General features: G+C 40.1%; 1 protein-coding gene across 4 annotated transcripts in view; it reads right to left on the reverse strand.

Moving 5' to 3' along the window:
- Positions 1 to 5,783: 5,783 nt before the first annotated feature.
- The window catches only part of DYNC1I1 (dynein cytoplasmic 1 intermediate chain 1), a 290,036-nt gene continuing 268,724 nt past the window's right edge, over positions 5,784 to 27,095 (reverse strand). For all 4 annotated transcript variants that reach the window (XM_084784778.1, XM_084784776.1, XM_084784777.1 and 1 more), the window contains 2 exons: positions 23,399 to 23,524; positions 5,784 to 6,736 (listed from right to left, as the gene is read on the reverse strand). In XM_084784778.1, the coding sequence (XP_084640904.1) occupies positions 6,626 to 6,736; positions 23,399 to 23,524 (237 nt within the window). In that variant the 3' untranslated portion in view covers positions 5,784 to 6,625. The remainder of the gene's footprint in view (positions 6,737 to 23,398; positions 23,525 to 27,095) is intronic.

A 27,095-nucleotide genomic window follows, 5' to 3' on the forward strand; every position in this document is an offset into this window, starting at 1 on the left:
GTGAAGGACTCAAAGACTATCACTGCCATAGTTTGTCTGCTGAGGCAGTTTCCATTCTTTCTGAAGAGTAGGAGAACCCACAGACCCCAGACTGAACAGATAGAAATTAGGGAGACCAAATTAGCTAGAAATTGTTAAGACAAAGGAGCGCACCCTAGCAACCGCTCTGCGTATTACAGAGGCATCTCCAGCTTTGAGTCAAGTACCAATCTAGCCATCTGTGAAAGAGCCTTTGTGAGACTGGTGAGAGAGTCGTTGAACTCAAGAAGGAATAAAAATCCTGGAACTCCCTGAGGAGAATGAATTTCAGCTCTGAAAGCCACAGGAAAGTCTTCGAGCTGCACAGCACACCAAGTAGACGTCTCAGGAGAATGTCAGGGGAACAGCTAAATCAAGCTGCCAACAGCTCCTAAGAAAGGCAAACCATGAGCTTCACAAGGACTTCACTGACTCCAAGAACCAACTGTCAGGACCAAAAGGCAATACCTAAATAAATTTTAAAATCTTAAATACAAAAATGCCATAGCCAAATGAAAAATTCATCGGAACACCCCAAAGGATAGTTGTGGAACTATCAGCAAGTCCGTTAAGACAGCAATTATAAATTATGTCATGCAGAAAGTAGGGGAAGCTGAGTGGGCAGCAGACAGTGGTCTATTTACCTCTACACCCCCACCATACAAAGCGTGTGTGCTCATGCACGTGTGGAGGTGGTTCCTGGTCACTGGACAGTCTTGCTTACTCTATTTTGTTCTTTTCCTCTGCTGCGTCAGGTTAGCTGACCTGTCATTGCCTCCTATCTCACCATAGGAGTCCTGGGTATCTGCACTACCCTGCCCAGCTTCACGTGGGTTCTGGGGGTTCAGATGTGTGTCCTCACACTTGTACAATAAGCACTTCACCAACTGGTGAGCCATCTCCCGCCCCCCCCCCCCCACCAGCCTTGTCTGAGATTTCAAGTACTTAAAAAAAAAAACTATCAATGAAAATTTCATTATTGATTAAACAAAAGCAAAACACAAAACAAAACAAAATTCCTCAGAGATAAAGGAGAAACTTTGGCCACCCCACAGAAACAAAGTAAGAGCCTGTGACTGGACTATGTACAAAGTAACAAACACCAGGTTTGAAATGAGAAGACACTGACCCAGGTACTATAAAAGTTAAAGGGTGAAGGGTTGCCCTAATGGACTATGCACAAAGTCATGTATGTCAGAAAGATGTGTCAGTTTATCAAGAAAATATAACCTGTGTATCGACTGACAGCTTCAGAGTACATCAATAGAACTGGAAAAGCAGAAGGACTAGGGAGACAAATTTAAAACCATGGTTTGGCCTCTTACCATCATGAACATAACTGTTAAATGCTGACAAATAAAGGCAGGCATGGTGGCGCATACTTTTAATCCGAGGACTTGGGAGGCAGTGGTATGTGGGTCTCTCCAATTGAGAGGCTAGCTAGTGAATTCCTGGGAAGCCAGGGCTACATATTAAGACCCTATCTTAAAAAAATAAAAATAAGTGGAGGGCAGTCCTTGGCCTGGAGAGATGACTTAGTGGTTACGAGCTGTTGCTATTCTTGCAAAGGACCTGCTATTTGGTTCTCAGCACCCAAATTATGGCTCACAAATGTCTGTGAAAATCCAATTCTAGAGATGTATGGGTCTCTTCTGCCCTCTGTAGGCACCAGGCAAGCACATGGTACATATATGCAGGCAGATATTTATACTCATAAAAATAATTATTTTAATACTTTTTAATAACAAAAAGTTAATGATTAAATCCCTAATATTTTTCATTTAGTTTATGTACTAAAATGTAAAAAAAAATCATTCTTTTCTCACTTTAATTCTCTCTTTGATGAGGAGTAGCAGGTGCATTTTATTATTTTTTTGCTCTCATTGCTCTTCCAGGCTATAGCTTTTCATATTGACATTGACCTCAGACCTCGAGGGACTTGCTGCTCTCATAGATTAAAAAGTTAATTGAAAAATCAGTCAGTCAGAAGAATGACCTTAATTAAAGGGTGGACCTTCAAAATGTGTGCAGGAGGATTTAGAAGTTCAGCCTCCTCGACAGCCACTACAGAGGCTCTGTGATTGGCTCTGTGTTCGTGAGAGCAAGGAGGCCACGCAGCTTGAGTGGACTGGTAAAGATTACTCAAGGAGAAGACCACAGAGGAAGTGGTTTGATTGTTCCATGTGCCCAGACGTTCACTTGTTTGAACACTTAGCCACCAGCTGATGGTGTTGTTTTAGAAGGCCATGGAAGATTTAGAAGGGGAAAAGGCTCTGGAGAAGGCCATGAGTGTGTATACCCTGCCCTACTTCCTGTCCACTCTTTGCTTCCTGCCTTCAGACCATGTGACCAGTCCCCTCCCACTTCTACTGCCATGCCTTCCTCATCCTGGACTGTGCCTCTTACACCAGGAGCCAAAATAAACCCTTTCGCAGGTTGCTTTGGTCAGATGTTTCCTCACAGCAAAGAGAGAAGGCATCAAAACACAGGAGGTCAACGTCAAATCATCTAGGCATGCAGAGCATTATAAGGATTTGGATCTTCCCACTGCGTGTTCGTCAGTGTGGAGGAACACCACTCACGTAGCTATTCTGAAAAGAGATGGAAGGGGTAAACGGTGACAGGTGGTGGCTACAGCAAAAACTATGACAAAGCTCAAGATAGGCTGGTGGTAGGCGTGTGACCTCGCTTCTGGCCCTTTCTCCACTCACTCAAAGTGGTTTACATTTGAAATTGCCCCCCATAGATTCATGCTTGTGGATGACAGGTGGTACAGCTCAAATCTCTGATCTATGGAAAGAGTTTTCTTTCCTCTCTACTGTCTTTAAAGGTCCAGAAGATGCTCTAATATGTGGCTGCCATCCCCGTTTAACTTCTTTCCCATGAATTGAACCAACCCATATTTACACCAAGCTCTGATGTGTTTCTTTTTTCTGCTGCTCATACAGAACCTGCCCTACCCCTCTATATGACCGGGTATGCAAACACGGGGGAGGAGCACTGCCACAACATTGGGCTCCTAGGCTACGTGGTTGTGCAGGTGACTCAAACTCTTTGATTCTGGCCACGACTTCTACATTACAAATGGCTTCTAGGTCTGTCTGTGTTCCAGTGGAGCTGGCATAGCTCTCCTTATAGTGGGGCATCCAAGTGCGTGGTAGGTACGTTCATATCCTATGGCAAAAGGATGCTTTTCTACAGGACCTGGGGCTATGGTGGATGGTATCCCAAAAGGTTCACACTGTCTCTCCTCACCATTGATGTCTGCATCATAACATCTGTGGCTGTATTGCCCAAGCTTAGAGCTCCTTGTACTCTTGTTCATTCAGACCTATAGCAAAGTCCATCCCCCACTGTGTGTGCTCACCAGAAGCCGTGACTTCCACCTACCATGTGGATTACAGATAAGGAACGTGTTGGCTTTGGATCCCCCAAAAGCCTACCAGGTGCTGGGCTTTCTTCTACATGTTGAGAGTTCTAAATGTCAGCAGTTTCTCCTTTACTTTGGAAGAAATCTCTGCATGCTCCTAACCACTGGGAGAGTTGAAGATCCCAAACAAGTTTGCTGAAGTAGCAGGTCCCTAAGTCTTCTCTGAATTAAATTCCTAGCTTCGTGCATGTGACAGTTTGCTGTCACTCAATGAGTTTCAGGATTGCCTAAACATCACATCTCTGGGAGTGCCTATGATGGTGTTCCCAGAAACAGTTTACTGAGGAAGAAAGATGTTCTTTCAAAGTAAGCGAGTTAAGAGCACCTCCCAACATGAAGCCTTGCTATAAAAAGGTCTGAGGAAAAAGCAGCGAGCATGCTGCTGAGATCAGGCATGGACGTGAGACACACACCCCTATACACAAACACTTCTTTGGCCTTCCAATGGAATTTATTACCAGTGACTCTAGGGAGCTCCAGGCTATCAGGGCTGTATTGGGACTGCTTAGGTACTTAGCTTCTTGGAGTGTGCAGCTACTGAATTCACTGTTGCACTGTCATCCTTGAGCCGAACAGCCCCATCACTTATCGGAAAGGGCCACACTTAGTTGTAGTTGGGTTTTTTGGGTTGTGTTTGGTTGTTGGTTTTGTTGTTGTTTGTTTGCTTTTTTGAGATAGGGTCTCTTTATATAGGCCCTGGCCTGGAATTCACTATGTAGACCAAGTCTAACATGTAGAGATCTTCCTGTATCTGCCTCCTGAGTGCTGGGATTAAGGTTGTATGCCACCATGTCCAGCCCAGCACTTTAGATTACAATAGATTCTCATAGATGTGAGGCAAAAAAAAAAAAAAAAAAAAAAAAAAAAATCAACCTTGAGTATTGTTCTCCTCTTAATGGCCCCTTAGTCTGTCAGTTTCATGAGGTCAATACAGACTCAACCCAGGGTCTGAGGGCCAAGGTCTGAGGACTATACAGAGGCTTGCCCTTCACAGGTTTCTCTCATGGAAATATCTAGAAATTGATCTTCAATCACAACATGGGCTTTTGATTTACTCTTAATTATGGTTTAGTGTGTGCCTGAGAACTTTTTTCCATTATCCTTTTTTTTTTAACTAGATTGCTTTTAGAATTTAGAATGTTTAAATTCATCTCTCTCTCTCTCTCTCTCTCTCTCTCTCTCTCTCTCTCTCTCTCTCTCTGTGTGTGTGTGTGTGTGTGTGTGTGAGTGTGTGTGTGTGTGTGTGTGTGTGTGTGAGAGAGAGAGAGAGAGAGAGAGAGAGAGAGAGAGAGAGAGAGAGAGAGAGAGAGAGAGGTGGAGGTCAGAAGACAACTTGTGGTAGTCAGTTCTTTCTTTCCACAGATGAGTCCTGGTAGAACTTAGGTCACCATGTTTTATCAAAATTGCTTTTAGATATTTTTTTTGTCTTGTACCATATCACATCATCATAATGGAATTTGACTTAGTGTTCCATAAGTAAAAGGTCCACTGAAATAGTGTCTTAATATCTAAAGAATAATCCCTATACTGCTAAATTAGAACTTTCTCCTTTAAAAAAAAAATAGAAAACTTGCTGGCATTTTCAAATGTTTTTCTTCATCCTTCTACCCACTGAGTCTAAATGCATGTATATGAAGACTTTCATTTGTAACTATAAAATGTTAATTTTGGTTTATAAAGGAATTTAATAATGTAGGTACAATAGAGCACTTGGAAGAAAATATATCTTAATTTAAACACATATTATATATAATATATATATATTCAAGGAATCCCTACCAAGAATGTATGGGTGGAAGTTTTCTTCCTAAAATAACCAATTACCTATTGACAATCTAATTTTTTTAATGATTTGACTATAATTTATTTTTACTTTCTCTAACAGTGAGATAACCCTTAAGAAGAATGATTAAAGCTGCTTATAGGCAGATTTTCTACTTTAATAATAATTAACATAATTTCTAGTGTGAACTTTAAAATACACACTTGCAGAACACAGAGCATTTGTTTATCTAAACCTGCCCTCTCTTGTTTTACCATTTGACACCATTTTTAAACTGGGTGGCTTTGGTAACAAAGGCAAGGGAGTGTCTATCCCCTAACAAACAAACAAACAAACAATAATAAAAAGAAAAACAACAACAAAACCAAAACACACACACATAGCCTTATAAAAATAAAACAAGGAGTCTTGATTTAAGCCCACCAGGTTGGCTGCCTAAAAAGTCATGTTGATTTTTAACATGGTCCTCACGCATCTCTGCAATCCCTTGTCAAAGCAAACTACATGTCAGGTTTTCTGCTAAGCAAAACATTTACCCACAGCAATACAAACCTGGTTTGGAACATTTTATTGGTAATACTGGTGTCACATTTAGGAACCACAGACTTTTGTAGGGCTGTGCTAGCTTGAATGACAAGTATCAATGGTCAACTATTTTTGAAATATTGTTAAAGTACCTAGAAATAATAGGCATTAAAATTCATTCCATTCACTGCAACAAACCTCTAAAGACTCCGTGTTCTCAGTGGAACCGGCATACTGTAATTGTTATTTGGAACTTAATGTAACCTCAGCAGCAGCAGCAGCAGCAGCAGAGAAAATACAGTCCTCTCATTACGCACATGCTCTAAGATCGTTTATTTTAATGCTTTCAAATAAATATGTTCCATGCAGCACATTACAATAAATAAGGAGCAGCAATGTTCTTGTAGTAAATCCATTCATAATGTGAGTCACCATGTAAAACACCACATCTCGAGTCTTTGGCCCTGTACCATATCATGAGGCACACCACATCTGTACCCAATCACATCTGGCTTCATATGGATTTAATAGGTCTATGCCAGAAGTACATGTAAGCACAAATTCAACCAGAGGTTTCCAGCTATTAACTACAGCTACCAAGTAGTTAAAAGGCAACAACTAAACCCCTAAGGGTTCCCTCCCCCTTTTGTTTTTGAGACAGAGACACAAAGGTAGAAATGCCAAGGTGGATTTTGGGTAGATTGGTCCATATGGAGTAGACAGGGTAACACTGTACAATATGGCACCCAAAATGCCACAGGGACACTGATACTGAAAGGACACCAAACACAGCACAGAGGCCTTGACTGCGGACTCTGAGTTCTAGCATGGCAGGATGCCCACCCACAGTGGGCAGGCTCGTCTCACATCTAGGCAGCTAACTCAACAGCGCCTTCCTCTTCGCTATCAGCCCTGTTGGCGCGGATCTCCACCAGGGTCCGGGCAAATCGTGTCCACTCGTCATTGTGGGGAACCGCAAGCTGCAAAGCAAATCAGTAGAGAAATGATAAGCAAGAAAACCTCTTGCGCCTTACACACCTTAATGTCTGAACAGCCACTCCTCACCAAAGAATGCAAAGGAAACCAAATAATGTGTGAATCAAGGGGGGGCCTGATGTGTGGCATTTAACCTGCAGTTTTCACTCCTAGAAGGGACATCACTCACGGAATGCATACAAGCTTTAAAGTGTGTGTCAACCAAACAATCCCAGAGGTCACATTGAAAGTAGCCACAGTAAGAGCTTTGTTTGTTTTTAGGTCCTACTGTGAAGACTGCAAATAAAAGCTGCATTATTAACCATGATTTCAGGATGACTATGGCATTTTCTTCCTAGTTGAAGCTATTGATTTGTTTTCTAAAGAGCCATTAATGAGTCAATATACATGGAGAAAGAATGGCTTACATATGCACGGAGATTTTCCTCCTATGAGGTCACACTGGAGCATTTCCAGCAGGACCTATGTGATGATGGCTGTGACTAAGTGCAGCACTAACTAGCATTGACCAAGGGCTCTGTTCTTGTATTTACATACATTAACTCATTCCTCACAGCTGTCCTAGGTGAGGTAAATTCATCCTAGGTTTGTGAGTAAAATATTTCCATTTTGTAGAAGAAGATGCAGGCTTGAGGGGATTGAAGAGTAGGGGTGGAAATCCTACCAAAGCCGAATAACCAGTGAGTATCTTTGTCAATGTTAATGTGATTTCAGCATCGAATCGATATACTCTATTGATTTGCCTAAGGGGGAGATCTATGAAATTTCCCAAATACTATCTTCTGCTGTGTACAATTCAATGAAGAGGAATTAACATACGCTTGTACAGAAATTCTGCACAAGAATTTCTCTTAGCTGCACTGAAAGATTATTATTTCACTACATAGCATCCAAAATGAGTTGTTTAAAGATAACAAAAAAATTGTTGGAAATAGAAAAACATATTTAAAGATGGAAAGTAGGACTGAGTAAAACTCTGAAGTTCATATACAATGAAATTGATTTTCTTGGCGCTTCATCTGTAAAATGGAATGATCAATCCATCTACAGACTAGGCCTACACACAGTATCAATATATCCCATACACATCAAAACCACAATCAACTGAGTCAATACACATTATTGTAAGTAAAAGAAAGAGACAGAGAGAGAACAAAGAGAAATCTAAGCATTTAAGTCAGGTCCACAGCTAGAAAACTACCCGCTACACACAGCCAGAGGAGCAGAACTTCTAGGTTTTTATTATGGGAAATTGTAAGGTGCTATCTGTCCAAGAAAACTTTCTAGAGAGCACCAGTGTCCTTCTGTAAAGCATGGCCTCAAGCGACTGCTGTACTAAGGGCAAACATTTCAAGAATATACTTCTGGAAATGATGTACAGGTAGGGAGTGTTCCAGTCGCTCATCAGAAACGCCTCTCCAATGGGAGTCTTCACGCAAACATATAGTGAAATAGAAATACTACCATAGTTATTGAAATGAGTCTAAATTTCTCCTGTAGCAATGACACAAATTCACAATAATATTTAATGGCATCATTACTCCCTGGCTTAGACCATTTTCCTTATGGTGGGATCTTCTCTTATGTTTCACTAGTCTTCATTTTTGTCTTCAATTTTAGATAATACTGGCCTGTGGGAAATGAGACCCCCAAAATTTTTTTTAAAAAATTAAAATAGCTAACCAAAAGCATAAGCAGGCGAAAGGGTTGATATCAATTATGTGAAAGAACAGGTCCAGTTTTCCTCTCCTTGTCCCAGTGCCTGACCAAATGCTTTCACAAAGAACCGTGGAACAAAAGCAGATGGAGAATACTTTTTTCCTCACAAAATAAAGCTAAGAGCGATCTATAGCTACAGCACCTCAGGTCTTTGTGACATTGAGCACTTGAAAAAAGACCTTAGCCAATCTAACAGCTTATTGCTCTCAAGCATGAGAATATACTGTTGTTTCAGGCAGTAAAAATAAGTAACACATTGGCCTAGGTAACATCTTATTGACAGCACTGAGTAGGACTTACACAGCAGGACAGAAAAATGGCTCAAGGCTTCCACATTGTTTCATGTCGTAATACCAGCAAGAGGGTGAAGTAATGGCCTTTGCTGAGATTGTAGAACATCAAGCTCAGATAGCAGCCAGAGGTTGAGAATAAATGGACAACCATGTGTGCTATAGAAAACCACAGATCTAATGTCTAAAAACTAAATTTTATCAAACCTCAATGTTTCCACTAAACAAAATTATCCTAGCAATTAAACTGTGTTGGTTTCTTTCATGGAACTGAGATTAACATGTAACACTTTAATGCCAAAACATGATTTCGAATATAAAGATTTATCATCACTGACAAATATGAAGATTCATTCTCATGCGGATTAGGCCTCCGACATTTTTTTTTTACAATATTCAAATAGATCCTGCTCTCTTTCTGATATGCTAAATTTTACATAACATAAAGCATCAAGCTTTAAAAGAAATTAAAACAATGTATTCTGTCAAGTAGTTTCCTTCTTGAAATACCATACGCCTTACAGAAATATTAATTTGCTTTGTTCACACCAAATTCTGGAACAGAAGTGATAGAAACACAATTGCTTCTAGAAACTTGAAGTCAATTTCCCTACCTCACCCTGCTACGCCTGTTCATCGAGTTGACTGTAAAAATAACCCAACATGAGTGCACTGCTCGGTGTAGAAAGCTACCCAGCAGACTGCTCCATTTTTAGAACGAAATATCGCATCAGGAAGCACTCTAAGTATAACCTTAGCTCACACGTGTGAATGTATATTCACAGGCCATTTCCACACCTGAACTAATACCCTTTGGCATTTGAATTACTCAGAAGGTGAGACCAAGCAGGTGTCTTACAAACAGGATGGCCGCTCTTGTCAGTTTCCATCTATGACTCTGAGGAAAACGTGTTTGGACAGAGCTGTCCCTTCTTACCCCTTATCCTTTCTCGAATGGTGTTCTCAATTAGAAAGAGTAAGGTGGAGACGCGAGGGTGTGTATGTGGGGGCACTGGGGCCTTTCTAACCACGCCTCACTCCCTGGTTAGCAAAGGGCTTTCTTCTTGTTAAAGAATGAGACTTCCCTAACTAGTCCTAACTAGTTACATGGACTTACCAAATCCCTAGTCAGCATATACAGCATGCCAGGCCCTGCGTAATAACTAGAGATCCAGTGAGAAGCTGTCTGAAATGTGACGACCAACAAATGGAGGTGAAAATTAATGCTGTTTTTTTTTTTCAGGAGAGGGATCAGAATAGATTCAGAAATGTAAGCGAGGTCTCCCTGTCCAGCAGGCAGCTGGGACAAATGCTGCTGACACTGCTGCTTCGGCCTCTCTTCAAGGTAATGAAAGGCTAAACCTGAGCATCCAGGCATCCTTGCCCTGCTCATCTGCCCCCTGCAAATAACTGTTCCTTGCTATTTATAAATAATTTCCACTCACTGCCTGGTGTGGCGGCTCACGCCTTTAACCCCAGAACTTGGGAGGCAGAGGCAGGCAGATCTCTGAGTTGGAGGCCAGTGAGTTCTAGAACAGCCTGGGCTACAGGGTGATACCCAGTCTCAGAAGAAAAAAAAAAAGTTACATCATGATAAGAAAAATATTTGCTTTTCTAATGGTGATGAGGATTCTGATCAATTAAAAATGCAGGAGAGGCAGTAGGGAACAAAGCACACAGTAAAATGACAGCAATGCCAGGAAGGCCTTTTAGAAACCGTCCACCGCTGAACCCATGTGGGTCTGGAAACGTTTTCTGCTGCAGATTTGTCTGCTGGAGTCGCACAGGAGGTCAGGAATGACTCATATTTTCCCACTGCTTCTCAGAGCGGAGCTCACCCACAGCCAGTCCACCCTGACAGAGAAACGGCTGCCTAATTTTTGGGTAAGTGTTTAAAGCATTTGAATGCCTTAAGCATCAAGGGCTCTGATTGCTAAGATAATAAAAACCTCAGCTCTAAAGGCACCCACCTTTTATAGATATGGAATGACCCTGTTTTTACAGCCAAAAGATTGGAGGCCAAAGGTAGTTATTGAGGTAGCAATTTGGCCTTAGAGACAAGGGAAAATGAAGCTCAGATTCGGTCAGGACTCTCGAGTCTTACTCTTGTTTCGGTTGTGGCCAATGGCCGGGCAGTTAACCTCTCATTACTTCAATTGTCAAATGGAGATGCGGACATCTGACCATTTATCAACAGAGACATGGAGAGGCTATGAACGGCCGTCTGAGTGAAGAGGGATTGACTCTATCACGCGGTATTCAGGCTGGATGTTGTCACTGGGATGAAAGAGGTTCCCAAAGCAACAGGTGGCCGTCCCTCAGTGTATTTCTGAGGCCTAATTTTCCTTGAAGAATGATTCAGACTGCTGGAAGAATATTAAGAAGCCCATCTTCAGCCGCAAGGAAAAGGGAAGTGAAGGGAGCTAAACAGTTCGCTCAAGTCACGTACCCAAGCCCACGTGGGGCAGCTAAGACCTCATACTCTATGGTTGGATGGCAGGCAGGCAGTGAGTCTTCAGTCACCTGCTGAGAGATTCTAAACACTCCACTCCAAGATTCATAGGGGACAAAAGGTCACAGGCAAAGAGCAAAAGTTCCTACAAAAGTTGTAGGAAAAATAAATCACGTATGTGGGTGATTTTAGCCTCTTCGACATTCCTCTGCCCATGCTACCTCTGTTACTAGGTCAGGGATCGGACCCTCTGTGTGGCTGAGTGGATCAGTAGCTACCTGCAGACTCACCCCAGGTCCTCCAGGGGTGGTAGATTGACCAGGGGGTGTCATGCCCGGGCATCTTGGGTACCTTGTGGGAGGCACAGACAGGAGAGAAGAAAGCCAGGATTGGTAGTCATCCTCCACAGAAAGGAGCTAAATTATAGAGTTTTGTGTATGTGTGTGTGTGTGTGTGTTTCCCCCAGCTTGTGGCTTTTTCCTGTGTGTCCTTAGGCAACCTCTCTGATCTTCCATATTTGAAAGTACGTCTAATGACTGAAAGGATTATGAATAAGAAAAGAAACCATGCTGAACACGGTGCTTGGTCCATTATAATCCCTGGTTAATTGAGGTTTCTGATTTTTCTTTCTCGGTGTTTCTCCCTTTGTTTTCTGTTTGTTTGTTTGTTTGTTTGTTGTTTTGTTTTTGTTTTGTTTTCCTCTCGTCTTGCTCCTATTTTTCTTCTTTTCACCTATGTAGAACTGCATTTTTTAGTTTACTTTAAAGCACATTTTATTTCTTTGAAAGGCACACAAATGGCTACCTAAATAGTTAAAAAATTTTTTAACAATAGCTAACTTTCAGGGGCTAACTGTAAGGAAAGAAATTGTCTAGATTATAAGAGAATTTTTGTCAGAGTTATTTTTTTTTATTATCCATTAAAATTAAATTTAAAAAATATATAATCCTTCTGGCTATATATACAAATAACTCCCAGTCCCCTATTATTTTCACTTTTCACATATGACCAGTGCATTCTAACGCAGCTATTTTTTTCTTGTTACAGCATTTTCTGCAGCAGGATTCTACATTTTTTACGTTAAGTTGTAAAGCTGAATTATATTGGACATGCTGTTATAAAATCAAGTGACTATTTATAATCGAGGTTAAACACACAAATATCATTCATGTGTCCCTTTTTATAAGCACACAGCTAACCGCTCTCAAAAGTCCTCAATCAAGCCTCCCTCATTTTTCAGTAAATTCTAAGGTTTTATAGTCCCTAGCAGCTGATTTTAAATAGCTCCAGTAAAGACTATGTTTCAAGGATCATTTCTATATTTCATTAAATAGCTGCAATAACTCCTACCTATGAATATTTTTATGATAAAAATACATCTCTGGTACTACTTACAAAAGTAGGATTTAAAAACCTTGGATAATTAAGACATTAGAAAAATATTCCATAATCTCCGTTAGGTTTCTCAGTTCCATTAATCATGGCCTAGAAACTAAGTGAGCGGGTCTCTAGGCTTCAACATGACTATTTTGTGGATGTGTGGCTCATCAGCACCTTTGTCATCTTTCAATTAGATGGAGTCATTTAAAAGAGTCTGTGGGACCATTACATTAACCACCGATTCTGAACAGACACAAGGACAATTTCATCTTCTGTATTAACACCAACATGAAAGTTTTCTGCTAAAAAGATATTGTACAAATGACCTTCACATTTGAATGTGCATTATTTTTAGTGCATTTACAGAAATGAGGGGCGCTTATGTAGGGTTCCACAGATGACAGTTAAACTCCCCTGGACTCAAAAGGTTAAAACAAAACAACCCTACCAACACAGTTATTAATGGCACCCAAATTCAGGAGAATGGTAACCCACTGGCCTGCAAGTATGCATTTGTGTTCTGAGAAAGCATGTATTTTTTTTTCCTAAGGACAATTCCCTTTGCCACACACACAGATGGGAGCAAAGTGGGAGGTAATAGGCATTGAAACAGCTGCCGTGGAGTGGCCAGGCAGACCCGCTTCACATAAATACAGCTTCGCTGTGTTTAATTCTCAGAGAGGCAAGGCCCACACCACAATGGACGAAACCACGGACTGGAATCCCATGCCAGCACACAGCTACGTGGGTTAAAGATATACTAGAGCATTCCGCCGCAAGGTAGACTGTTGGATAACTTAGCCTTTGGAGTGTTTTCAGGGAAGTCCTGCCTTGGACGCTCACATATCTGTTCTGTAGACTGCTATTTCCAGTCAGTCAATAGGTTAAAATTGCTAGGAACTTTACCTGCTTTCTAGTCTTGTCTTCTCTGGTGGTGTTTTTTTCCCCCTCTGCATACTCAACTGCTGGGAAGCTTGGAGACCCATTTGCCAAAGCCCCCTTCCCTTCTGACTTTAAATGGGTGGTTTCTTTTTACTGCATGTTTCTCAGAACAACACTTAAAAAAAGAAATCCATTACCACCTTATTAAGGTAAGAAATGAAAGTAGGACATAAGAGACAAAGTAAATAGTAACAGATATGGGTCTATCAATGGCAGTAAGCCGGTAACGATGGAAGGAAATAAGCAATTTAAACACTTGTCTTGAGAAATTCACAGTTACAAATATTCCTCATGTTAAAATTTAGCCTGTAAGCAAGGGTACCAAAATCCAGAGGTTTTTACCTGTGGAGAAAAGAAAAGCAAACGGAGCAGCAACTGAAGAGGAAAGAACTAATTCCCCAGAACTTGAAGATGCCCTTGCCTGCACATGTATTGAAATCATATCAGTCTCCTGTCTTCTGAAATTGTTCAATGTTATTATTTTGTCTGTTCCTGGGAACAATCCATTCTCAGCCCGAGAGATGGAGAAAGTGCTGGAAACAATGGCTGATGGACGATGATAGAAAAATAAACTTTCTATACTCCAATCACCTCTCTTTCCATAGTACAATAGACAGAGAAAGAGGCAGGGGAAAAAGAAAGGACTGCTTGCTAGTCAAACCTCCCTCCACAGTAGCCGGCAAAGACACAGCCCTCTTCGTTCTGATATTATTGACTATAGGTTTTCGAGTGAATTCCTAGCAACCACTGACTCTAAGCAGTTTTGACAAAAAGAAAGCTTATCGCTAAACACCTTAAAAACATTTACCAAGGTAATAAAAGAAATGTCATTTCCTCCTACTGAATGTTTGGGCGTAAAAGAGGTATTTTTATAATGCAGTTCATGATTTATCATATCTATAGTGTCCAAAAAAAAAAAAAAGCACAATGAAAAGAAGGCATTTTTCCAGTGGTTTGACAACTGTTTGAGTTGAGCATTATGCTTTCACTGCACTGGTCGTCAAACGCTCACTTTTAAAAGCACACGCGGGAGGAAGACCAGGATAATGGTTGGAGGAAGCACAAGCAGGCCGTTCTAAATATCCTTTTCTGTGCAAGTGCAGCTAACTTTCCTGTGGCTAACAAACTAGACTCGGTTTGGAGGCTGCATTCTGAACGCTTTGTGCAATGAAGCTTTCGTTTCATTCCCCCCCCCATACCCCCCTCCTTCCCCCCCCCCCCACATTTCACTCCGGCATGACTCTGGAGTCATTCAGTCATCTATAGATATCGAATGCCTTGTTAGACGACAGACACTGTTTTGGACCTGGTTGGCCTGCTCTAACACGCAAGGACATATCTTTGGACTCAGTTCCCTAAACGTTATAAAACTTTACTGGTAAGTTTGATAGATGAGTGAGAATTGTCAACACGATTTCTTTTTAAGTCAAAAAGTTGTCTAGTCTTTATGAAACTAGATACAAGCAGGTGTTCCATTTCTACCCAAGGAAGCTTAGTGCCAAGATCAATAAGAAGAAAAGATTTAACCTAAATATTGGGCAATGACTACCTTGTCATCAGGAGAGAGCTTAGGAGTGGGCTGCTGATCTGTTTTTATCTACCCACTAGCCTAAAGGTAAAGGGACAAAGAGTTTTTTTTTCCCTACATTACAGAAGGCTGGGTGTTAATTAAATGATACATAATTAATGCATTTCAATTTGAGGTAATAGATGTTGTGATGGCTGATATTCTAGAAAATGCACACAAACCATCCCTGACAATGGAATATAATGCTTCATTCATTCTTCCTTATTGTCAAGTCCATCCTAAGTGATATGTAAACATTTATACACACATAAGCAGATATTTGATGTTATAGTATATTTTAGATATGTCACTGGCAACACACACATACACACACACACACACACACACACACACACACACACACAGAGAGAGAGAGAGAGAGAGAGAGAGAGAGAGAGAGAGAGAGAGAGATATCAGTTTCTTTACAGAGCAGAATAAATCTCCATATCCAGGGCATGACTTTACCCTGAACATTTTTAAGGTTTGATTTGAGGCAACTGTTCTCATTGACACTTTTTTGAGACAAAATTTAATAGTTTTGAGCCAGGTGATGGCGGCACACATCTTTAATCCCAACACTTGGGAGGCAGAGGCAAAGATGAGCCTTGTCTATAAAGCTAGTTCTAGGACAGCCGAACTACACACACACACACACACACACACACACACACACACACACACACATCACTGTCTTGAAAAAAACAAACAACTAAGCAAAACTTTTGAAATTATAAACCTAATAGAAATTTTCAACCATAAAAAGTTATCACGGTAACAGTTACTTTAGCACTCAAGCAGCCAATGAAGACAGCAGTGGGAATGGCAGATGCATCAGAAACATGGATAATTGTCAAGTTGCCCTTTGTTTCAGGTGGTATACATTCATAGGCCATTTATCACTACAGTAATGTTGAAAATTGCTATACACATTTTAATTTGGTTTTTATAAACAACATAAGGGCTTCCTTTTCACTTAATTAGCCATTCACAAAACATAAAAGTCGTTTTGAAAAAAAATGTGCTTAAAAAGATTAATACTGTCAGTCCATTTTCATAAACTAATGCTACCTCATAAGCACACTATTTATATAGTAATTAATCTAATCATGATCATGGTCTTTCACATATATAATTATGAAGTGGAAGCTGATGCTAACACATTGACTATAAAATGAGTAATTATAACATTAATGGGAATTGGAACTAATAGTACCTTTTCTTCTTTTTTAAATTAAGCACCTTCCTCAAAATAAATCAATTTAATACTAAAATTATAATTATACAGTTTACCCAAATTATTTTAAATACATGTAACTTATTATGACAAAGAACTAAATCAATATATTAATTCAGAGTGGCAACTTTTTTTTATAATTGTTTTTATTAGTACCACCAATTTCCCACACAAATATGCTTTTGTGTCCTTTGACTTCACTGCATGGTTTTGTGGCTCTTACCCTAAAAATGTATGGAAAATCTGAAAAGCTCAACCTCAAATCTCATTGTTTGTCTATGTTATCAAATGGGTAGACGCTACCGACAGATTGTCAATCTTTATGTAGGTGCTTGGCACCATAGAAGAAACAATTCCTGTCTTTTCCTCTCTCGGGGAGAAGGGAAAAAAAACCCAAAGGAAGTGTTTGGCATCAGCTAAAGAATCTAAAATTGTTTCTCCATCACGAAGGCAGTACTTTCGACAGCCATTGAGAGTCAGGCAAGTTGCAGGCACACTTTCTTAATGTGAAACACCAGCGCCTGGATGGTCACAACCAGATGTTGCTAAGTGACACCAGCTCTGCCCTATTCCTGGAAACTGCCAAAGCTGAGCCGCCGTCACTCAAGTTCTTCTGAGAACCACACTGCTACCTACTTCACAGTCTTTGTCATGAGAGAACTCTTGTTTGACTTAATACCCAGGTTTCAGCTTAACTTTCTAGTTGGTTGTCTGTCTACCCCATTTCCAAAGAGAACAGTTATTTATACAAAGACCCAGGCTTCTTTTGAAAATAACGTATACACTGTCCTGCTGGAAACTGTGGAGAGCAAACAATTACTGCTTCGTATAATTCACTTGAAAAAAAAACTATAAATAAACTCTGTTGGTTTTGTGTCACGCAAGCCCCGTTCAACCTCTAGCACTCCCGTCTCCCAGATTTTACTATACTGAATGCTATTTATGACGAACTGCAAGAGAAACCGCTCCTGGAATTTCCCTTTATTCTTATCATTGCTGGCTGCTCAAAAGTTGAAAACAATATGTTTGGTTTGGTTTGTTTCTAAGCACTCAGCTACTGAGCTATATTCACAAGCTTTGGAGGCATTTTAAGAAATAGTTTTTACAAGTAACACCATGGCCATGCTTTTAAAGTTTATAGTATGGGTCATTTTTCCTGTTGGGATTCTGAATAAACTTTTGAATCTACCTTTTCACTTCCATTTTAAAATATTCAAACAGACACTTATATCACACTTAAAAAAAAAAGAATAGCATTTGATACATTTTCACTTGCATTTTCCATCCCAAGAATTTTTCAATGCATTTAAATACATTGACAAATGCATTGCATTTATTGCAATTTGTAATGATATAACTGCTATTATTCTGGTCTGGGAGTGGGCATATCGAATGAGTTATTTGCAATGTTACCAAAGTTAAGAATTTAAATTTAAAGATTTATTCACATTCCTATTTACTAATTGGTCAACGGTCCAGACAAACACAGTTAAGGTGATAAGATTTACCCTCCTAGTAAATCATAGCTTTTAGGTGATCATTTTATTTCGCAAATCCCACTTTAAGCTGAAAATGATTTTGAAATTTTGTCATTTGTGTAGTGTAAAAATGTAATCAGGGATTTGAAAGCTGCATGTATTTATCGCAACTGAAAATGAAATCTTCCCTGGAAGAGGTTAATGGAAAAAGAAATAATAGGAGGTGGAAGATAAACTGCTTCTTTGAAAAGCAGAGCTGCAAACAGCATCCTAACTAATTCAGATAAGCAGCAAACATAGTTGTTAGGGGATATTTGTGACAGCCGCATCCGTGTGACTGCACTGAAGCATTAACAATGGCAGCGGGCTTTCCATAAAACACATCTTCCAGAAAGACAGGTAGATAGGCCGACTGTCAATCATGAGGACACGTGGATAATTCTATATACACTGGCCCATGCGCAATCAGTTGTGTATATATGTAGAAAAACTTGTTAGTCAGTCAGAAAAGAAACTGTGGTTAGCTAAGTAATTTTTAGTTTTAAATCTTTACAATATGTGTATTCACATATCATTTGAAAGAAAAAAAAAACAAACTCCAGCAGTTCTCAGCAGATTTCTATGAGTACATTGTAATCTAAATACATCTGAGGTTATATTTAGGCTTCATTTGTGATGTGTTATTTCACATATATTCTACATACGTGAGTGATGTATCTGGTCATGTGGAAATTTCTCAAAATGTAGTCAAAGGCTAGGTAGGCTGATTGAAAAAAGAGATTGATTTTATTTTATTTAGGGGTGTGTGTGTGTCTGTGTGTGTCTGTGTGTGTGCAGTTACTCTAGGAGGCCTGGAGAGGGCGTCAGATCCTCTGGAGCTGGAGTTACAGCAGTTGTGAGCTGTTTGATGTAGGTGTTCAGAACAGAACTTGGGTCCTCTGGCAGAACAGCAAGTATTCTTAACTGCTGAGCCATCTTTCCAGCCTCTATATTCTAGATTTCAGAAATTTTAAATGATGCATCCAACCACCGTCGATTTAAGTGATTTTTTTTGAAAGCACAAATAGAATAAAAATCACAACCAAATAATAAAAGGGGGTTTCTTTGTCTTACACTGGATTTGCATAGCTTCTATTTATGCTAATGGAAGTTAAACACCTGTTCGGAGAAGGAAATAGGCCCCTATCTGTGAAAATAAATATGTGCGGTAGATTTCTAGATACAATGCTGAAATCAAACAAGCAAAAATGTGTGCTATGTAAACACCGCACCAAGTAGCCTGCCTGAAAACGTGTCTGTTTTATGTTTTACTTCCTGAGCTAAAGGCCCCAAGATAGGACTCCTATCTTTGCCATTTAAATGTAATAAAAAGTAAAGAAGGTGGGGTTGGGGTGGACAGATTCGGCTTGTTGGTTTCAGTGAGCTCACACAGAACTCTCAGTGCACCTCTTTACGAGTCCCAAATAAATTGCGTCAGTAAGTCTGGATTCGAGCCACTGCTATCATCCTAAGAGTCATGAAGGATAATTGTACATAACAGAGAAGGACACTATCACTGGGGCTCTGTGCTGGGACTCCCTGCAGCAGCTGCAGCCTCAGCTGGGATAGATGAGGCGGCTGATTGTTAGCAACTGGTGCCGCCAGGGTCCCTCCCTGCAGTGGCCTTCTTACCTGGACTCAAATGGAGATGTTTCCAACAGTGCTAACAGGAGGTTTCTTACAGGATTAAGAAGACTAAGATATTGCCCCACCCTGCTTCATCTGATGAGGTGGGGAACTACAGAAAAAAATAAAAAAAAAATGCCTTCAATTAAAATTATGCTAGGCTGGAAATGAGGTTGTGGGGAGGTGTCATAGAACCCTACCATGGCTTAAGCACCACCTGTGTGCATCTTGCGAGGCTTATAACTTATATCTTAATTTAAGGAATGGGTAATACAACTATATAGCACGCAGTCTTTTAATCACTCTTCTAGAGATTTCTTTCTTTTCCCCAGTGACACATGTCAGAGCCAAGATGTCTTATTTCTTATTTGTCTTATGGTCCATTTCTTGAGGACAGAGCAGGCTACGTAACATGCAGGGCCCATTACAAAATGAAAATAAGGAGCCTCTTGCTGACAACTGTTTACCAACTGCAAGACAATGACAACAGAACATTCAACACAGCTCAGAGCTCCGAAGCACAGGACCCTGGGAAGCCAGACCAGTGCCACACCAGTGCAGCTGGCTTCTTGTGCACAATAAGAACTTGGCAAAAGAGGGCAGCTGCCCTCACCCTCCGGGTTTAGAGGGGTCTCAGGCAAACAACAATGGGAAATGGATGAGAGAGGGCCTCTCACAGGCAGACATCTTTGCTTTACTGAGGTCTCGAGGCAAGCAGAAGAGCATCAGTGATTCTGGAACCTACCATTTATAGTCTTACACAGAGTGCATTTTAAGAGTTATCTAGAAGTGTTCTTTCTTTTTCTTTTTCTTTTTCTTTCTTTCTTTCTTTCTTTTTTTTTTTTTTTTTTTTTTTTTTTAATCTTTTTCTATCAAGGCTTTCCAGAGGCCAGCATGACCCTGGTGAGGAATTCAACCTTAATGAGGACCAGAGGACTGATTTTGAATGCTGATCATGGTAGCACAGCCTACTGACAATTTGGTTCTCAATGCCATATATTTTTCTCCTTCCTCTATATTTTTTCTATTTAAATTGCTTCCTGCTCAGACTCTCTTCCTCTCATCAGACATGTACCAGCCTTAGATTTGACCTCTAATTCTCAATAGGGCAGCTTCTCCTGAAAGCGTCCCAGCTGGCTTTCTGAAGGGGAGGCGAGTTAGAAGTCTGGGAAGGCTCTGTTTGGAGTGTATCCCTTCACTCTAAATACAGTGATGCTCTGACAGGTCCAGGCAGCAGTGGCCCAGGGTGTATCTCCCATCTCTAAGAAGTGAGTTCAGCTAAGCCTCAACTGTAAGATTCCAACTTTCCCATCAGGACATGGGGCCTTGACAGTTGTGGTCTTCAGAGGTTTAAAGAAAGCCACAGAGGTCAGCAAGGAGAAACAGAAACAACTCTCTTCACCTCAAAAAAAAAAAAAAAAGATACTTTACAGAAACACTTAGGGAAAAAAAATGATAGTTAGTCTAAATGACGTTGTTAAGTCTGAGCTAACCACTGCTTTGTGTATGATCAAACAACACAGGAAGATTTGTTCAAGTGTGGAAGCCTAGCCTGGTTTTTACTCATTCAGAGAAGGGCTGAAAGATTGTAACACTACCTACGCTCAATAAAATGGTATATTCCCCTTTCCTCTCCTGGTACTGAATTTGTAAGGATAAACAACCCTACAAATTGTTTGGCCTATTATATGTCACAGAGATTTTTCTATAGCCTGTCTAGACTCCAGACAATAGGCGAGACTGGCCTATAGCAGCAGACATTTCTGTAGTCTGTAATATCACTTAGAAAAGCAAGGGCAATAATACAAAAATGAAAACCAGCCTGACCTACAGTGATCGTAGACATACGAGCATAACAACACTTCACAATTTAGAGATGATGATAGTGCCCTAGGAAGAAGTTCAGCAGCCATAGCAGCCCAAGCAACTTTTGAAAAATCACACATACTCCTCAGATAGAGGCATATTCCAGTCATCTGGGAATAAGCTCTCAGTGTACCTTATTGTAGAAAATTATGTCCATGTTACGTTGGTTCTTTTCCTATCAGGGATGTGTCTATATACCTATGTAATATTTCAGTAAGCATAGAGGTCTTTTAGGAGGCCTTTATATGATAAGCCAGATTATTATCACAGTAGCTAGAACAAAAGAATAAAACAGCTAACGTGCATTACTTAAAAAGAGTTAATGGCCATCCACCATGCATTTGAGGGAGATAGAGAAGAAATTTAATAACTCATCTGTCTTCTGCTCCTTCTGGACAGTTTTTCACCTTTATTTTTCTCCCCAAATAACAGTTGTTATCAGGAAAAGGAAAGAAGAAAAAAAATAAGCAAGCAAGAGAGAAAAAAAAGAAATCTTGTTTAATTGAACTTCTCTCTCTCTCTCTCCCTCTCTCTCTCTCTCTCTCTCTCTCTCTTATGTTTTAGGAAAGAGTTCAATAATGAAGATTTGTTTGTTGTTTAGTTTTGTTCGGGTGAAGACCATGAAGAAGTACATCAAGTATAAAGAATCCTCATCACAGAAAATATGGCTAGAAAACTATGGGTAATCAATGTTTCTGACTCAAATGTCTTCCTCTTTTGCTTTAAACTGTGGAGCACCTGGCCACCTGGATCTTCAGTGTCCACATCTCTGCCACTTTGTATGATGTCTTAACTTGTGGTATCAGGAATAAGGCAGGTAGAGGATGACAGTCTAAATACAGGACAACCAAGAGAGCCTTAACTGTTGTATTTAGCATTTTGCATGCTAGGATAGAAATCCCTATCTCTAAAGTTATTCCGTTTCTATGCCCAGCTGAAATCTGAAAATACCATTTAGCTTCTTTCAACATAATCAACTGTAGAACACCATATTATATAATGTGCCATCAAAAGTTTCACTGCTGAACAAACCAGATGGGATTGTCAAGTCCAAGGATGCTCATGGGTGAAATTGGGAAGAGTCCTTCCCAGTGGATCAGCTAAGCTAGTCCACCAGGCAGTCACAGCTACTTCCCAGAGCATCAGCTAAGCTAGTCCAGGAAGTCACAGCTACTTCCCAGGACCAACACACTACGCATACCAATGTGGCCTGCTTTCTTTCCAGAATGCAAATGTTAGATTAAAATCATTCCCAAGTAACTTTATTCAACACTTTTAGTAGTTTTTCCTGTTTTTTCTTTGTCTTTAAGGGGGAAACAAAACAAAACCAACCAACCAACCAACCAACAAACAAACAACCTTACAAGAAGTAAGGTTTTATTATTATTTTTTAATCAATACTTTCTCAAGCACTAAAGGAAAACAGATCTAAAATGCACAACTGATCAGTGATGGAAAAGTAAAGAAAGGACACAAATTCAGAAGTTTTCTGGAGTAAAAGATGTATCATTTTTCACATGGATCCATGCTATGATAGTCACTGAGTTTTACAGGTCATATAATAAGACATGCCAAGTGAGGCATAGGTCTCACATGATAGTGTCATAAATGTAAAAAAAAAGATATAAAATTTGATTCATCTCAGCCTTCTTAATTGGCAGCACTGTACTCAAGTAGTGTGGTTTTTAATTTAGCACACTAAGTACAAGTTGACCTTCTCAGAGTAAATGGTAAATTCCAACTTCAGTCTTAACATGATGAGCTTTCGTCTCCCGGAAATATGCCCAGCCTGAGAAGCTGGAGTTTCTACAGCACAAATAGGAGGAGTCCAGATCGTTAACTAAAGTGTCCTGTGCATGGAGACACAGGCCAAATTAGGCCCCAAGGAGGTGTCTCCAAACTCCCACTGAAGGCAATGGAAACTTGCAAACGCAATCAAGAGGGTTCTTGTGCCTCAGAAAGTCTTGTTAACAATTCAGCAGGTCTTTAGAGTGGAAACCCAAGCCAAATCCTCTTCCCAAACAAAAGCAAAGCAAACACTCCAAATGCGTACCTCCCCAACGTCATAGATCCAAATGCGGCCTTCTGAGTCCCCCACGGCAACTTCCTTGCCACCTTGTGCCCAACGAACACGGTTCAGGGCAGATGCCCCCTCAACGGCCACACTTGCTGTTGGCACCTGTCACAAGGGTTAGGACACAAATAGGAATACGAAATGAAATATACTAATCTGCAGTGATGTGTTTTACTCCACGAGCCACAACTGCCTTCCTGTGCATGAAGCCATATCCATCCGCCGAGAAACAGTGAACGGGACTTATTGTTCTAGAATCATACGCTCCACTGACTTAGGGAGTAGGAAGGAGAGACACCGACAAAAACGGAAAGCAGAGACATACTTTCCCACAGTCAAGGCAGCCAGCGACAGGAGTAGCTCTCGAGATTTTGTCAAGTGTCTGTCCAGCCCAGAAGCATGACAGCTAAATGCCATGCTTGACCATCAGATCTTGTGGGATGTGCCAAGAGGGCCTGGGGGGAGATGTTTGGGTTTTTTTTGGCCTGGGAGGAGATGTTTGTTTTTTACCAGGACCGAGGATCTATAAGAGGCAGGGGTATGGTAGAAAAACAGTCCATTCCCCAGATAACATGAGTCTTAAGGAAAATGTAAGCACACATGCACTGACTCTTAGTGCAGTTGTCAACCTCACCAGGGAGTGGACGGTCAGAAAAGAAGTGTACAGGTAAAACCCCGAAGAATCGCAAGTTCTCCTCTTTGCTCCTTTCAGTTTTCTTTCTCCCTGCAATAATGCAGTGACTGTCCATACAGCGACATCTTGATAAAATGTAGCTATCTCTGTGTGTGGCTCCTTCAATAAACACTGGAAACCTGGAACCACTGATCGTTGGGCTGGCAGTGAGCTGGCGAGGCTGAAGTAGAACCTGCGGTCTTTTTATTTATCTGTTTATCTATCTAATTCATTTCAAGGACTTTAGTGTGTGTCAGGAGGATGCGGAGGGAGCTGACCCCTCCTCTGTCCATCTGTATACTCTCGTCTTCAAGGTTGGAAGTTTATAATCATTTAGCGCTCCTGAGCCTTCTACAAGAACGTTGAATAGCAGGTGACAGTGCGCCATTAAGAAAGAAAATGGTACATGTTAAAAGAAAAAGGGAAAAATGATGAAAACGGGGCCACTGAGAGCATCTCCTGCCACCGTGTGAGACCTGTGCTCAATAAGTGCGTCTCACCAACATGGAAACATGACAATGCTCTGTGACTTAGCAACCCCCCTCCCCAGCACTCAGCGGCTCACAGGATTGAGACCGTCTGTTTATATGAAACCATTGAGCCAATACGTATCTTTAAAATAGCAATATAAACTCCATCATATGTAAGGATCCATGTTTAAACTTCATCTTGAAATCAATAAACATTCCTTTCAGCTGCTTAAATCATTGCATGCCAATTGTGAACAAAAATGTAAAATGAAAATCCCCAGCTCGTTTTTTAAAAAATACCCAATTTCTACACTGAAGGTACCTGCTGTGCAAGCTACAGTCTGAATTTTTAACCAAACCTCGTGAAGAATAAAAACAATGTGAATTTAGATAGACTATAATTCTGTCAATACACTTTATTATTGTTCTGCTGGCCTGAAAACAAATTCGTGACTCAGCTGTAGAAACTTCAGACCTCATTTTTAACACCGTGACTTCGAAGCATAGGATTTTCTATGCTCAATATCAGATTTTACCTTGAATAATCTAAAAGCTGAGTAAAATGTTTAATCTTCACATGAACATAGCTAAAAAAATTAATAACTCAAAAAGCCTGACCTTCTCATATGTTAAAACAATGCCCAACGTGCTTCTAAAGAAATTAGTTTACTTGAAATGTAATACAGCAAACTGAAGTCACTTTAAAAAAATCCAAAATTCTTTCTTTTCATAGATGTTATAAAAATAAAATAAAATACTAAGATAAAGTATGCTATCACAGCCTATAGCATATACTCAAAATTAATGGGTAAATGAAGGAACAAAATATATCTGCATTAATTAAGTGGTGTTTGAAGTTCAAATGTGAATGAACCTGTGTTAAAATAGCCTGCTTGTTCTAATGAAAGTCTTACTTTCAACTTTGATTTCCTAAGTATTCTCATGTTTTTATGGCACAGTCATTTTAATTGCAAATATAAGATGTACATAGCACAAAATACTAAGCAGTAAGAGTCGGTCACATCAAGGGTAAACAGGAGCCAGTTTTGCACAGGGGAGCAGGGACAACTTGATTTAAAAGTGTAGTCATTTGAAGAACAACAAAATAGATAGGGAATTTAGGCTCCGTCAGTCTTTTTCTTTTTTTAAAAACAAATCTATTTCTTAATCTGACTTATACCTGAAAAATATTACTCAACTTGCCTGAAGGTGAAAATGACAGATGGGCTTTAAAAGTGTGAGGTACTGGACCCGAGTTAGACGTGGTATATTTTTGCTATTACTGTGAAAGCAGAACCATGTTTATCATAAAACTCAACTGTATGCATGACCAACCGTGAATTTTTAAATGCTAGCCATAAAACCTTTTGCATTTTTCTCTTTGATATGTACAGAAAGAGAAGGCAATGTCAAAACATCACTTTCTTTTTCTGGGGGAAAAAAAAAAAGAAAGAAAGAAAAGAAAAAAGAAAACCCAACGGAGTTGGGTGGGAGTTACTGAAGGGGTGTACTACACCCCTTCTTACGCTCTGGGGCTGGGTGTCATGCAAGTGTCACCTCAGCTTGCCTGCTTTCTGATACAGCCAACTCCCGAGTCAATCTGGAAAGCGTTTGTTTTTTGGTTGCTTTGAGTGAGTTTCTTCTAGCAAATAGAAGCAATATGATTTTAATCAACAGTGATGAAAGACTTTGGGAGGCCATTACAATGTAAGGTAATAGCATCTTACTATTAAAAGCAATGATGTTGTAAACATTTCAACATCCCAAAGGACAGGCAGCATCTCACCCGCGCCTTTTGATTATTTTCAAAGATACTTCATTACATAACTTCCCTGTCACATACTTCTTGGAGGGGAAAAAAAAAAAAAAAGGAAAAACAGGCTGCAACAACGGAGAGGCTTTTAAAAGGTAGCTTTTTGGTGGTAGTTATCGGTGTCTGTGCCCTTAGAGGTACCCAGATGCAACACCACCTGAGGAAAATCTCCGTGTCCCCTCCCACAAAAACCCTAGGCTCTCTCTGCTCCTCCCTCACATCCTTCAGCTGTAGGAACGTAATTAAAAAGACTGACTGGCTTCCTGCTCCAAGTACTTCAAAAGACTTGCTTTACTTGACGTGTACCTTGTGTCATGTACTCTTTGCCTGCATATTTGGATTAATGGAGAGCTCCCTGAACCAAACCAAACCAAACCAAGAAATGATGCAGTGGCCTGTTTTAGGACCCATAAGGCGCATACAGCAATAACAGCACCCTAAGGCTCTGAATTAGACCCTCAATAATTTTGAAGGATTTGGAAAAAAAAAAAAGAACAAAGCAGATGACATATACTTTAAAAACAATCATGTCATTATCAACTAATTTTTTTAAAGAAATAGTCCTTGAAACGTGACATGTTAAAAATCCCACTTTAAAACTTAATTTTGTATACCTGTTCAAACTTAAGACACCACTGCCTTTGAGTTAAATGTTGTAGATGAGGAATAGTTCCTTAGTAAAATTTAATGAGCAGCAGATCTGAACAGAAAGCACTGAAG

This window comes from Acomys minous (genome assembly GCF_964271855.1).
Source record: "Acomys minous genome assembly, chromosome: 6".
Lineage (NCBI taxonomy): Eukaryota > Metazoa > Chordata > Mammalia > Rodentia > Muridae > Acomys > Acomys minous.